The sequence below is a fragment of the Grus americana genome, chromosome 26 (genome assembly GCF_028858705.1).
Source record: "Grus americana isolate bGruAme1 chromosome 26, bGruAme1.mat, whole genome shotgun sequence".
Classification (NCBI taxonomy): Eukaryota; Metazoa; Chordata; class Aves; order Gruiformes; family Gruidae; genus Grus; species Grus americana.
In genome coordinates, this window is record NC_072877.1 from 207,382 (window position 1) to 222,469 (window position 15,088).

The 15,088-nt window shown below is 40.1% G+C and overlaps 1 protein-coding gene across 13 annotated transcripts in view; it reads left to right on the plus strand.

Annotated features, from left to right (window-relative positions):
* The window catches only part of DOCK5 (dedicator of cytokinesis 5), an 88,828-nt gene that overhangs the window by 51,853 nt on the left and 21,887 nt on the right, over positions 1-15,088 (plus strand). For 6 of the 13 annotated variants that reach the window (XR_008574213.1, XR_008574214.1, XM_054804656.1 and 3 more), the window contains 15 exons: positions 115-251; positions 939-1,034; positions 1,930-2,028; positions 4,776-4,870; positions 5,932-6,010; positions 6,519-6,619; positions 7,694-7,752; positions 8,250-8,404; positions 10,005-10,090; positions 10,648-10,804; positions 11,352-11,392; positions 11,501-11,591; positions 12,504-12,623; positions 13,406-13,495; positions 14,266-14,370. Coding sequence is in view for 7 of the 13 variants with exons in the window: in XM_054804656.1 (XP_054660631.1) it covers positions 115-251; positions 939-1,034; positions 1,930-2,028; positions 4,776-4,870; positions 5,932-6,010; positions 6,519-6,619; positions 7,694-7,752; positions 8,250-8,404; positions 10,005-10,090; positions 10,648-10,804; positions 11,352-11,392; positions 11,501-11,591; positions 12,504-12,623; positions 13,406-13,495; positions 14,266-14,370 (1,511 nt within the window). In the remaining 6 variants the exon portion in view is untranslated. Of the gene's footprint in view, positions 1-114; positions 252-938; positions 1,035-1,929; positions 2,029-4,775; positions 4,871-4,988; positions 6,047-6,518; positions 6,620-7,209; positions 7,753-8,249; positions 8,405-10,004; positions 10,091-10,647; positions 10,805-11,351; positions 11,393-11,500; positions 11,592-12,503; positions 12,624-13,405; positions 13,496-14,265; positions 14,371-15,088 lie in introns of those variants that run through there. The other 7 variants (XM_054804658.1, XR_008574215.1, XR_008574217.1 and 4 more) reach the window with 7 other exon arrangements.

Here is a 15,088-nt window from a genome sequence, read left to right on the forward strand (position 1 = left end):
GATAGTTATGAGCAAAAAAGCTGCTGCATGGTACCCATGTATAATGAATGCTGAAGAACTTCCTGATAAAGATGTGGTGCTATGTATCTTTTTTTTTTTTTTTTTTTTTTTTAGAATGCAGAGATGCTCTTCTGCCGCTGCTGATAGATCAGCTGAGTGGCCAGTTGGATGACAATTCAAACAAGCCTGACCATGAGGCCTCCTCACAGCTACTTAGCAGTGTTCTTGAAGTCCTGGATCGGAAAGATGTGGTGAGCATGAACTGTCAAGGGTGCAAATTAAGGTTAATTCTTCTTTCGAGAAGTTATGGCAAAGAAATGTTCTTAACTTATGCTTTAAGGAATTACAAAGTTCTGATGTGTACAGAAATTGTATTGCATTGCTGTGTAGTTCTTCGAGTCTCTTTGTACATAAAGTAGCTGTGTCTAAAAAGGAGCCATGAAAGGTTGATTTAGTGGTTATCACTACAGTACAAAAAGCAATAACTTTCCTTTCTAGGGACCAAAATGTTATTCCCAGCTACTTTGGTGGCTTGTTGAATTATTTGCAGCGAGTCATAAAAGTATTTGGTTTCTCAATTTCTCCCCTATCAAAAAGGGACAACAGTCATTATTCAGTCAGGAGAATACAGTTACTCACCACATTAATCATGGAAATTGATTCTAAGTTGCCATGAAAGGAATAGTTTGAACTGAAGAGCTGTTCAGTTTAGCAATGCCAGGATGAACTAATGAAGCTGATATAGATCAATTATGCTAGCTCTCCACCAAGTGTATACCTACAGTATTTGAATTGATTGCTCATGTGTTTTAAATCTACTTTTTTTGCATCCTCTAATAACAATTAACCACTGTCAGGACAGTCCTCCCACACAGGGAGCACTCTAAGAGAGTATGCATTAAGAATTGTCTCAGATTTTCCTTATTGAATATCCCCAGGGGCCCACTGCTGTCCACATCCAGCTGATCATGGAACGCCTGCTGAGGAGAATAAACCGCACAGTGATTGGAATGAGCAGACAGTCTCCACACATTGTGAGAGCCTTTTACTTGCTGCAGTTATTACTTTACCATTTGTTATAGTGGAATTTATTCTCCTGGGAGATTTCAGTGTGTAGCAGTGGTTTATGAAATCATCCTTCCGTTTCCTGCAGGGCTTCTGTGCCACTAAAACATGGCTTTTGGTGGTTTTCTGAGACCAGGTATTAGGATACAAATTGTCCTATTCCAGCAGCAGTTTGAATTGAGTCACAGCTGGCTGTGATTTCAAGTTCCTTTGGGCCCTTGTGCACAGAGAACTTGGTTTCAGTGCAGTTTCTAATACACAAGGAGTCTTTGCTGAAAAAAATGCTCTTTTTTTCTCCTTGGCTGAATAGGATTAAATGCCGAAGGATGAGTTATCTCTAAGAGACATTTATAACTGCTGTGTGGCGTCTTAGAAGGTGTAAGCAAGTTAGTATGTTTTGATTTACCCTGTACTTCATGTACAGAAAGATGGAAAAATCAAGAGCTAGGCATATATAGGAATATCTTATTTTTGATAACTCTAACATCAAGTTAATGCTGTTACCAATGTGTCAGCCATGAAAATTACAGTTGTCTGTAGGAAGTTTGAAAATCATTGAATCATTTAGGTTGGAAAGACCCTGACGATACAAAGAAGTGGTTCATTACACGTGTTCCATGGTTTTGAGGATGTGTTTTTCATGCAAACCGTGATCCCTGGGGAGAAAGAAAACTAAACCCAGACTTCATACTTGAAATTTAGGAAGTCTTGACTGGTTTGGGATAGAGGACTAAACAGTCGCACAGACAGGATTACGATCGGTGATATTTGATTAGGCAGAACTCTGGAAGCATATGCCACACTTTGAACTTAGAGTGCTCGATACAGGAAAATAATTACATGTTTTTGTTTTTCTTATTCTAGGGTATTTTTGTGGCCTGCATGACAGCCATCCTGAGGCAGATGGATGATTTCCATTACAACCATTACATCAATACTTTCAAAACCAGGCAGGACATTATTGTAAGTCAGCCTGGCTGGGGATTTAGCTCAGTCCATAAAGAATTACACTCGGCTTCTGAAAGGTCATTTCAAGTGTGACTGTATTCAGTTTGGAGTGATTGTGCTGCACTCATCAGCAATGACTTAGGGGCACCTAATGCCACAGCCACTGTGGATATATCCACATCACCCTGCTGGGTATACACAGTGGATGTTGCTGACTCAGTAGAGCCTGAGAAGAGCATTTGTAGCATTGAGTAAAAACATGTTTAATGACTATTTAAGTCTACGCAAGTAAAAAGTCAGGAACCAGAAGAGTGAATGAAGATGAAAAGGAAAAGCATTTTTCCCTCTCTTGCTCTCACTGTATCTCTTTGTGATTCTGTTCTCTTTATCTACTTCTTTATAATTCTTTCTCCTCCTCTAGAGTTGAATTAAATGCTTTAGTCTCGCTTTAGTGGGCAGTAATGCAACTAATTCCCTCCATGTTAAAAACTGTGTACAATTCATGTCCCCAAAGACTTTCAGTATGAAACCAGGTGAAACATTAGGGTTTGGGGTTTTTTTTTTTGAGGCCCTCAGACTTAACATCTCTGTCCAGATTTTTCCCCAGACTGCCCAGAACAAGTCAGAACCAAACTGAGTATTGATGCAAGTCTCTGGAGCATGACACAGCAGCTGTTTTTTGTCCCCATACTCCTTGTTTTGCACTTCAAGAGCTTGCTTATTTAAATACTGCTTAAGGAAGATCCTGGAGTTGTGTTCTTCCTGTTAAAAAAAAAAAAAAAAAAATCACCACAAGAAGGTGATTGTAATTCATTTTGGATGGCAAGGTGATCTCTCTTTCCCTGTGCAGTTGGACTTGCTGCAATCTGTTGAGCAACATAGCCACCTACAGGACATGCACATCTGTGTCACTTCTGCATGTAGAAGGCGACTCTTCTGCATTATCTATAGAGAGCACTCATTCATCTAGTTTTAGAATTGCTTTTTATATTACCCGAATATTTTTTGTGAAGGAAGAAAAAGGCCAAAATCAAGTAGATTCAGGAATTCTGCTAGTGTTCATCAAGTAGACGAGTGAAAAGATTTTTTCAGCAGGGGTATGTAGAAATACTGTGTCTGAGGAAGAAGTGTGATAGGAAGAGAAATTTGAAAAAGGTGGATTCAAGGCAGAATGAAACAAATTTTGTGTTGAGTGGGCCTCAATTCAGAATTTTTTTCTCTTTCCTGAAGAGCAGTTGAGCTGGTAGGAGACCATTCTAACTTAAGTTCAAGGTAAGGTTAAACAGGTGCTTTTCTGAAATGTAAAGCTTTCCTGAAATGTAAACTTCAGATTGAAGCTCAGCTTGCAAGTTGAAGATGTCTTGTTTGCCATGTAGTTCTGCATCTTCTGACTCAAATAGGAGAGTATTTCTTTTGTATTTCTGTGTGTATACATAAAGCTTCTACATGAAGACACGTCACGAGGGTGGGTTACGTAATCATTAAAACTACTTGCATATCATTAAACAGATACTGATTAAAAATAACAATTTGTAATCTAATTTTTACAAATCCTTAAATCTACAGAAGCAAGCCCACGGCTGTGGTGGTGTAGTAGTTGTTAATACCAATAGAACATTGTATTTTGTTTTACTGCAATAATTGTTTTAATTTTTGTTGTTTATTGTTGGTTTTTCTTTGCTTTGGTCTTTTCAGCCCTGGCATAGTATCATTACTTGGTCGGTTTAACACTGTTATAAGTTAATTCATATTTTCAAGGTGCCCCATGTCAAGTTCAAACCATTCCATCAAGCTCTGATTTAATAATGCCTAAAGGATTTTTACTGAGGCAGCACCAAATGCCCATTTCTCTCTCTACCTCGATGTCGCTTGCCAATTCTTTAGAGCAAGCTGTTCAGCTCAACTGAATTTTTTTTTTTTTTTTTGCTGGTGATCTTTGCAAGGTGGTGATTTCTCATGTGACCTTCTTTGTGTCCCTCTCATTTTGAATGCTAATGTGCTCTCTTTTTGTAGAGAATAGAATCCATTTAAATGCTCATAGGTAGCATTTATATCTGTAGAGACCACAATATAGAGATCAATATTCTTGATGTTACCTTCTTTTGTTCATCTTTCTTCTTTTTCCTTTTCCTTTTTTTCCTTATTCTGCAGTTCAACCTTGCCTTGCCCAAGTCTTAAGCTGTGATATAGCTTTGTTTGGAGCAGTTTAGTGTTTGTGCAAAAAGTGTCTTTTCCACAGTAATGTTCTAAACCACGTGTCTGCCGGCATGTTCGCTACCTCTCTTCAACTATCCTTTTTAAACTGGACCAGAAAAGACTTAACTAATTGGGGAAGTGAAAACACATTATAATTTCCATCTTTATGGAAAATACTGCATAGGGCTGTTACACTGTCATTACTCAGACATTTGGAAACAGTTCCTTGAATATTGATTTTGCTTTTTAATCCAGCTTGTGCACCAGAACTCCCTACAACACAGCTTAATTCAAAACAGTAAAGACAGATTTAATTAAACAGATCAACATGTTCTGTGGAATTATCTTTCCTTCTGTAATTGAATGGATGAGATGTCAGAAATAATTAAGTTATTGGAATATACCCACACAATAAGAGATCCCTCTTAGGAGGTACAGTGTATTGATTGCTAATCAATGCAGTTGTTAATCAATGCAACTGCAAACATTTGCATTTCCCTATATTTTCATGTGGATAAGACTACCATATTCAACTTGATGGGCTGTGATTTTTATTTTTCCAACAGGATTTCCTGATGGAAACGTTCATTATGTTTAAGGATCTGATTGGAAAAAACGTCTATGCAGCTGACTGGATGGTCATGAATATGATGCAGAGCAGGTATATAGTTGCTGCTATTTTTAGACTTGCTGCTGCTTTGGAGCCTTTCTGGTTCTGACAGGAGGGTGACTTGCACAAGCAAGTCACTGGAGTTACATAGGCTTATTTTCTTTTACAGTTTCAGGGTCACATAAATTAGATTTCAGTAAATGGTAGTGCCTGTGCATTTCTGTTGATGGAACTGGAAATCTTTCTTCTCCTGCCCAAAGGCACACAATCAAAACCATGCAGCCTTTCATCCAGTCACTTATCTGCTGGAGAGTGCAACATAAATCAGAGGAGTATTTTTGATTTCAATTCTGGGGGAATCACATGGCAAACATGAAGAAGCTACAGTTGGGCATAAGTGTGGTCTAGGGTTTAGCGTGCTGGCCTGTAAACTAGAACTACCCAGGTTCACTTCTGTCCTCTGCTGCAGACTTTGTTTGGCCTTGTGTGAGTCAGTCTTTCCTGCTAAGTCTGTACAATTTGAGTGGCTTTGGCTCGCTGTCTGTCTGCTGTGCTAGGTAGCAAAGCATGGCGGACAAAACCTGCTATCCAGGACACGGCAGGGCCCGGATGCCTGAGAGTGTTCCCGTAGGTGGTATCAGCAGAACCGGGGACAGAATGAAGAAACAAAAGCGTGTAACCCCTGTTTGCATGGCACGGTCATGCAAGTCATCTTCAAACTGGAGGCAGCGTAGCTCCACTGTGTCGTAGGGGTGCAATGTGGAGAAGGACATGAAAGGGGCAAGTTATTTGAATGCTTCCATGGTGAGGACAGGCTAAACTTAAGCTACCATCTGGAAGGACACTGTGCTGCCAAAGAGATTGGATGACCCCCAAAAGTGTTTTGTTTTTCATCTGCCTCCAGTCAAGGTTTCTTTTGTTCAGAAACAGAGGAATAACTGAGGAATGTCCCTCTACTGGGAGGGAGGTGAAATGGCATTATAGAGGAATACCTGTCTAATTTGGTGCATCTGTTCTTGTCCCCTGAGCTTACATGTAGGAGTCATAAACCCAGAACTGCAATGTTATTTTTTCAAGAGCCACCTTTTATTTTATATTTTTATCTCTTCCAGGGTTTTCCTCCGGGCAGTGAACCAATTTACCTCTGTACTCAACCGTTTCTTTCTGGATCAAGCAAATTTCGAGCTCCAGGTTTCTGGATTTTCTTATGGACCTCAGTCCTGAAAGGCAGGAAGAACAAACAAATCCCACTGTTAACAGATTTGTTGATATGGCGCATGCCTGTGGAAAATGTCCGTGGTCTTTAATAGAAAAGCAGCAGAATGCAAAGCAGTTCTGAATTAGAGCTGTGGTCAGCACAGCAATAAGTTGCAAGCAAATACAACTGCTGCAGGCTTTACAAGGTCAAGTTGAGCAGCATGCTGACTATAGCTGATTTGTGCTTGACTTGTTAAGAACAAAATACTGTATGGGTGTACCCACTGTCACTTCCTTTAGTTGGAAAGTACAAGCTAAAAAGAGTGAGAAATTTCTTGCCTGCTGTGGCTTAGAACAGACTTGTCTACAGGCTCACCGTCGGTACGCTTCCTCACTAACACTTACCTGGGAGACTACAGCATTTAGGGCTGAGTAGCTCTATTGTGCTGGTTGTTGCTTTTCCTTTGTCTTCTCCTATTTTAGACTTGTTTCTCTTCCACAGCTCTGGAATAACTATTTCCATTTGGCAGTGGCCTTTCTCACACATGAATCCCTCCAGCTGGAGACCTTCTCACAAGCCAAACGCAACAAAATTATCAAAAAGTGAGTTTACATTTTAAAAGTTGCCAGGCCTTTTTGCTTTTAAGAAGCTTCATTTGTGCTGTTCCCGACATACCCGGTAGAATCTTAGAATGAGATGAAGCATGCCATGAAGTGTTTGATTAATGAATCATGATAAAGGGAGGAGGGGTGATTAGGACAGATGTCAGGTCTTTACACTGGGAATGTCTAAGTCAGGTCAGACAGATCCTGAGCTGTTTGAGCTCAGTTGAAGCACCTTGCCAAAAGATACTTTCCGCTGTAAGGTCGGCACCAGAAAGCTTGCCATGGTTCCCAAAGCAATACCTTGAGCAATTCCTCAGCCGTTAGGTAAAGCAGGTAAGCAAGAATCCTAAAAGCCCTGCAACTTTTTAGCCCCTTCCCTTTGCTGCTTCTGTTTTGAAAGAGCAGTTCAGAGGCATTCATCAACCCCAAAATAGTAATTTTTACTAACTTGGCCAAATTCACAAAGACACTGAACAGCTTTTACTTCTGCATGTAGCTGGAATCAAGTGCCTAAATATATTTGTTGATTTTGACATAGAATTTTGTTAGGGTGTACATAGTTCATGTTTGCTATCTTTTCTCTGCAGTTACGAGGGCTTTAAGAAGTGTGGTAACTACATACTCTTGCATTCTCTTGATGTCAGCAGTTAAAACTCTGGGGAAAACCACCCAATACAACAAAACTGTGGGTAGAAATGCATGAAGTAGCAGGACTGTAGCTTTATTCTGCTGTCCAGGGAGTCTGCAGTCTTCAGCCGTAATGGCACGTGGCTGTTCTCTTCCTCTGTGCATTGAGTATTAGTGCTGGGCAGGGTAAGGAAGAAAAAAGATGAGGTGTACATCTAACAAAAGGTATGTAATATTGAGGAACTTCCTCAGAAGACAGACAGAAGATAGTCTGTGAGACCCCTTGGTATAAATGCCCAGCATGTTCTGGTTTGTGTGCAGTGGGGTTTTTTTAAGGAGAGGGTAATAGATTTCTGTGGTTTTGTCACTACGTTTCTGCAACTTTGCAAAAGTAATTTTAGTGCATAGGACTTGTTACTCTTTCTTTCTAATACTTTTTTCTAGGTATGGGGACATGAGGAAGGAAATTGGCTTCAAAATAAGAGATATGTGGTATAATCTGGGTGAGTTCCAGCCAAAGAATTATCTTTATTCAAGCTCTCAAGCTGGGTTTCAAACTCTGTGTTTCTTTGTAAAAGCTGCACATTTCATGTCGGGAAATACACTGAAGGTTCAGCTGTTTCAGAGCACAAAATCTCTTTTCCTTTTTCTGTGAATAGCTTGCAAAAGCTGATCTTTTCTCACATCAGCTGCTGACATAATTTCTTAGATTCCTTATAAAGGATGTTCTATCATATGAAGGACAAGAGTAGAATTTTTCAGAGAGCCTTTGTGGTTTGCAACATCACGTGCAATTCAGTTCAATTATTTTCTTGGACTATTCCTGAATTTTGGAGCTGTAATGTGTTAATTCTACCTTAACTAGCCATTATCCACGTAAAATATTAATTCTAAGCAGAATGTCTGTGATTTATGGTCTTTGTTTTATCTGAATAATGTGCTTAAATGTTTGGATATCCAAATTGTGCCATTAGGATGTGTCTGACTGACTTTCTTGCAGGTCCCCACAAAATAAAATTCATTCCAGCAATGGTAGGCCCAATCCTGGAAGTAACCCTGGTCCCAGAGCCTGAGCTACGGAAAGCTACCATTCCTATCTTCTTTGATATGATGCAGTGTGAGTTTAACTTCAGTGGGAACAGAAACTTCCATATGGTAAGGGAGCCTGGTATCTTCAGTACAGATCTTGCATTGGGCAAGAAGGAAAAGAGCATTTAAACAAAACCAAAATAAACAGAAAACCCCCAACAAAACAAGCATTGTGCCAAACACTTTGGGAAGTTACTGTTCAGTGGTTTGTAGGAGTCAGGATTCTTCAGTTCTGTCCCTGACTGTACCTTTGCATGACTTTAATGAATTCTTCTTTTCATACGTTTCTTCTACATTTGCAGATGTGTTAATACCCACATCTAAATTGTGAAGCAATTTGGAGACCCTAAGAGAGTACTCTAAAATGTAATGTCTATGTACGTTTATAACAACACTATACATTCCCCCAAGACAGATCTTTGGCTGTAAATGTAAGTTACTATAAAGAAAATTGCTGGACAGTCAAGTGTTAGGACTATGTAGTTGCTCGCATACTGACTCCTCATTAACTTCAAATTTGACAATATATTTGTGAATACTGATGCCACCATTATGGAAAGGAGAACAGTGATAACAAAGGACAGACACTATTTGCTTGCAGCCACACAAGTAAAAGGACAGAGCAAGGAACAGGAGCCGGATCCCTGAGTTCAACTCTATGCTAACTTCTCCAGAAGTTACCTTTTTTTGCTACTGAGAAAGCAGCAGAAAGTAAGGAAGGAAAAAAAGGAGCTTTGCTTTTGCCCTGAGGTTGTTTTCACTGCAGTTTCTGAGGACTTATTCTTCCAGCTTTCCTCTGGGGATATTGGACATTAACATCTCAACTGGCAGGCAGGGGACACTGTAGTTACGCTGTAGACAGTCTTCTCCCTGGAGATGGGTAGGAGCCATCCATCCAAAAGGCAGCCACCTTGGCATTTCAGACTGTTGTCAAATGTGACGTGCATCTCCCTAAGCATCATCCTCGCACCAGCTTAGACCCCGGCTTCAGTGTGCATACGGGATCTTTCTTCCCTTGAGGTCATCAGTCTTTGTGGTTGGCCCCAGGGTCTCAGGGGTTTTTGGAATCGGTGGAAGGAAGCAGGATGTGTGTGACATGGATTTTCCATTCCAATGGTATTTATATACTAGCTACAGTTTTAACCGAGACTATGCACTTGACCTGCTTGCACATAACAGAGCATGTTTTCGTGGCTAAGCAGATAATCACACAGGACTGGGTTCTTGCATCGTGAGAAGTTGCTTTAATTAGTACTCACAAGTGTTTATGATGGCTAGAGACCTGTGACTTGCCCTTAACTGATGGTAGTTAGTTTCTTTAGGGTGAGTGAATGACCATGATTTGTCTAGATTGCTCCTCCATCCTAGCAAAACTGAACAGCTAATGGATGGGGGGAAAGGGGAAGAATTACCCCAGAGCAGTGACTTTCTAGTGACTGTAGGATGAGAGAGGGAGGACTTCTATTTCCTTGCTCAGATCTTGTCATCTTGGCTTCTTGCCAGTTTTATTCTGCTCCAGCAATGAAACCATTCTCTAGCTTGGTTTGTAAAACCAGAGTCTGATGGCGGGGCAGTTCAGAAACACCAACCACAAGCATTCCTAATGTTCAGAACACACTTTTGAGAGTTGCTGTCTATTTGATTGTGGGGTTTTTGTTTTTTTCAGTTTGAAAATGAGTTGATAACCAAGCTGGACCAGGAAGTAGAGGGTGGTCGAGGGGACGAACAGTACAAGATTTTGCTGGAGAAACTGTAAGTTTTATAAAGAATGTGGAGGCTCTTTTTTACAGCTTTGTTGACTATTTTTCTAATGCGAAGAAACCCTAATTCATTGCTCTAGTGAATAGGGAGACAGTGCAGTTAACAGTGATCTTAATACTATACAGGTATTCGGAGAGTGATTGCCTTAAAATGATGTTTTTATTCTGGAGCAGCAACTTGCACAACTACTGTAAAGTTGGAGATGAAAGCCTAGGGGGCAGGTGCTGAACTGGCAAGGGGGTTGTAAGGGGAAAAACTTGGGAACAGCAGACTCAGAGTCAAAGCAAAATCAGCACCTTCTTTTAGTGCCAAGGGTAGAACACAGGGTTTTGATCAACGAGGCAGGATCTGACCTGCCTGACTTGGGTATCTCAGGTCTGTGGGTGCAGTGTGGTGTACTGTTCTGCACTGTGAGACTCTCTGTTCAGGAAACATATTTGACTGTGTTAGCCAAGTGGCTCTTTGGGTAATTTATGCTGAAGTTGTACTTACCACCGCTCAGAACTGTAACTGAGTATTCCCTTCCATCTCTCTGGGTATACCTGCAGCCTCCTGGAGCACTGTCGGAAGCATAAATATCTGTCTGCTTCTGGAGAAGTGTTTGCTTTGCTGGTCAGCAGCCTGCTAGAGAACCTGCTTGACTACAGGACAATCATGCATGATGAAAGCAAGGAGAACCGCATGAGCTGCACTGTCAACGTGCTGGTATGGGGAAGTGTGGATTTGGATACGGGTGCTTCTTTACTGACCTGGCTTTTGTGGATTCTGAAGGGGGTTTTTTTGTAGGATTTTAAGTAATTCTTTATGCTATTTCTGATTAACGATGAGCCCAAATCAGGCTACTGGATATAAAACATAGAAAGACGTACAGTCCAAAATCAAGTCACGTGGCTGGTCCTTGTCTACAAGGTAATCTGAAGCCCTGAAACACAGGCAGGAAAGACGGCTAGCTGATAGTATGGGAAATGAGGGCTTAAGTCCCAGTTCCACTGCAAAGAGCCTTGTCCGAGACTTCTGTCCCAGAACTTTGGGTAAGTCACTTTCTGTGACTTACTCCTTTTCTAGAGGTGATAGTGGCCCCTCCTTATGTCAAAGGGATGTTTGCAGGGAGATATGCACTTAAGTACGCTAAATGACAGTAAAGATCTTTGTAATATCTAAAACTGATGCTGAAGTTACTTGTTTAGAGCTGATTATGCAAATCCATAGTGCAATCCATTGTAAAAGTTTGAATTTTTTCTATTGTTGGCAGAATTTTTACAAGGAGAAGAAACGAGAGGACATTTATATCAGGTAGGCTGTTTCTCTCCATAAACCTGTATAGAAACCTTTATTTCTCCTTGTGTTTTGGACAATGATACAGGAGTCCTTCGCATCAAGTAACGATTGTTTTTTATTTAGGTATCTATATAAACTCCGGGACCTGCACACAGACTGTGAGAACTTCACAGAGGCAGCATACACTCTCCTCCTCCATGCAGAGCTGCTCCAGGTATTACACTAAAGCTAATTTTAGTTTCCACTGTCAGTGTTATGGGTTTTAAATGAAGCGCAAACAGCTAAGAATAAACAATTCACTTTTTTTTTTCTACGTAATGCAAATGGCTTTGCATTACGTAGGTTCTAGTGCTCATTAAGTAGCTTTACAATTTTTCCAAATAGCACATGGATGAAAGCAAAAGTGTTATTAGCATCGCTTTGTTACATACTCTTGGTGAAGCAGAGTGCTGTAGTGAGCTGGGAGAAGATGTCCGTGTTTGGGGTGATAGTACAGATTTTTTTTTTCCCCCCACTTCTGTGTGAACAGAATGCATTAGCTTAAGCCATCTTAATTTGGATTTAAGTCAACTTCTTCATGTCTTCCACAGATTAATAAAGCATATGCATTCAGTTAGTGTCTCAGCATAAGACCTCAAGCCAAAATCAGACTGGGTTTGCAGATATAATTAAACTTGCATTAGCATTTTAAAGTGATTTTTAAATACGATTAAAAAAAAGTACAAGTTCAGATGAATTCTTAAACTGATGTAAAATGAACTGTTGATGTAGGAAAAAAAATTGCACATAACTGAAGCTTTCTGGCTGCTTATGTGTGTAGTGGGAGAGCATGATCAGATGTTTTTCTGAGCAGCTGGCTGGAGTGGTTTAAGAAGCTACTGCTTACTGGCTGCTTGTTACTCTAACCATGCTGCTGAGATGCAGTGTTTCTGTGTGCATTCCTAGTTTACATTAGTCAGCCAACTCGGTTTATATCACTGCAAAACTTCCTTGCTTTCCCTTTGCATTGATGATGGATTTGTCTTGAATGCATCCCTGCAGAAGGTGAGTCTATCCACTGCAAGGATTCGTTAGTCTGAAAATGTTCCAGTTCTTTCAACTTTGCCTGTTTTTTCCTTTGCGCTAGTGGTCCGAGAAGCCCTGCGTCCCTCATCTCCTGCAGAGGGACAGCTACTACGTCTACTCACAACAGGAACTCAAGGAAAAACTCTACCAAGAAATTATCTCCTTCTTTGACAGGGGCAAAGTGAGTGTGTCTGCTGTATTCTTACTGTTCACCGGTAAATATTGGGCTTGGTGAATGTACCTGACTGAAGCTTTTCTCAGGGGTAAAGGCAGATGTGATTCCCTAACAGACCTTTGATGCTTAGACCTGGCTTTTTAATAGGGACCACGGTACTGGCATGAGCAGGGCATGTATTTGTCCTGGTGATATTTATTTGAATCCTTCTATTTCCTTCTTAGTCAAAGAGCATCTGAAAAATTAATCCTGTTCGAGATACTGGGTAGATGGAAAAAACTACAAGTGTTTTAATTTCTTTTTCTGGGTAGTGGCTTTTGTCAGGTTTTTTGCATCGCAGTAAGTATGGCTTGTCTGGCTGACACTGAACTTGTGTGTGTTGGGCTTTGGATAGATAGTTCTACCAGGGCCTAAATGAGACAAACCCAGGGAAGCCTGATGCGGGGATGAAGGATTGGTGTAGGAGACCACCACCTGGGCTTCTCTCACGTGCTGTTTAGGCATGTCCTTCTGCCTCTTTGTGCCTCAGTTTTCCCTATCAGGAGTAGCAATAGAAACCTTGCTTTGTAAATCACTTTCAGATCTACAAATCAAGAGCTGTGTAACTATAATAATTATTGCAAAAATGTACAGCATGGAGACATTGGCAGTGCATTAAAGTACTGCCTGAATTAAAATCAGCTGATTTTTTTTGTTTACCTGTGTGTAATAATGAATCCTTTTAACTGAGTCTTTTATTTTACTTGTGCTCTTCTTCCCACACCTGCCTCCCTTCACCCTCCACGGAGATGTGGGAAAAAGCCATTCAACTAAGCAAAGAGTTGGCTGACATGTATGAAAACAAGGTCTTTGATTATGAGGGACTTGGTAATCTCCTGGTAAGATTTTTTTTTTTCTCCATTTCTTGCAGCCTGCTTAAATTAATAATGTTGAGCAGAACAAGCCCAAAATACATTTATGTTACAGACAAACAGACATGAACCCCCATGGTTTTGTAAAGCTTAATATTAGAAGAATGTTTTCATAATTTTAAGTCTGTGGGTTTGACCTTGTAATTAGCATGACAATATTGTATTCAGATGTCTAGCATTCTTGGTGTTAATCAAATAAGGTAACACTTGCACAGTGTATTTTCAGGCTCCATAAATCTCATCACCTTGTTATTTCTGTGGTAAAACTACTGCGTATGAACACAGAACTATAGAATCACCTTGGTTCTGAATTATGTTTTTTAGTGGTTAAAGATGTTCTTTCATATAAGAAAACATCTGCCCAGTTTTATTTCTGCCAGCTCTGACATTTGTCACCATTTGTGTCTGCTCAGTTTCAGAACATATTTATTTTTAATTTGTCTTGCAATAGTTAAGAATTTCAAGTATCCTCCTGGAATCCTAAAAATCATAGTGGTGTTCTCATGTCTGCAAACAAGGAAATGAAGTTGATTCTGGCCCAGGCAAATCAAATATTTAACCAAGTAAATGGTTAAGTCTGAGATGCCGTATTAAAAAAAAAAAAAAACCCAACCAAAAAACAACTGTAAAAAGTATTCTGTAGGGGAGAACTATTAGATCAGAGAATGTGAGCTACAGTCTGGCAGTGTCCTTGAATACTCCAAAGTGAAAATGCTGGTGACCTTTTTATTTTTCAGAAAAAACGAGCTACTTTTTATGAGAATATTATGAAGGCAATGAGACCTCAACCAGAGTACTTTGCTGTTGGATACTATGGTCAGGGTTTCCCCTCTTTTCTCCGGGTAAGAATTCTTCAGCACTCTAGAAGTTCTGGAGTGGTGGGAACGCTAAAAGTCACAACTTTTGCGGAGGTTCCAAGAAAATTCAGATGCCAAACTCCTTTTCATTTGAATGGCACCAAGAGATCTAAATCCCCAAAGTATTTCAAAGCGTTTCAGCATATAAAAAGAGACAAGTAAAAGACCAGATTTTTTTGTGTTACCAGCTTTAATAAAGTTCAAAGTGTTGCAATAGGGTTTGTTAGATGATTGTTATGTTCTTATATGGACTTAAACAGAATCTACCTTTTGTATTTGTGCCCTGTACACCTCCTCAGAAATAGGATTGTTGCCATTAGAAAATACTTAGCTTGTAAAGAATTTATCCTGTTGCTTTTCAGCCTGAATCAACCTAATTTTCAGGACATGGATCATTTCAGTGCTCAAGCACATTAGCGAGAGTCTGTCCCACACAGAAGAATTAAAATGCAAAGACGCTTCCTGTTTGAGATTGCTGCTAAGCATTGCTGGATCTATGCTAGCTATACCACAAGAGTCTAGCCAAAGCAAGTCAGATGGGCAGGGTGCAGCATAAAAGAAAATATTACTGACTATTATTTAAAATTAAGGAACATTTACATTTTTCAGACTGGACTTGTTTGAAGTTGCTGGCTTAAAATAGAAGCCAAGCTTAATAAAAAAGAAGAATGTTAGAACTGCGGAACTGGATGGCATAGAAGGC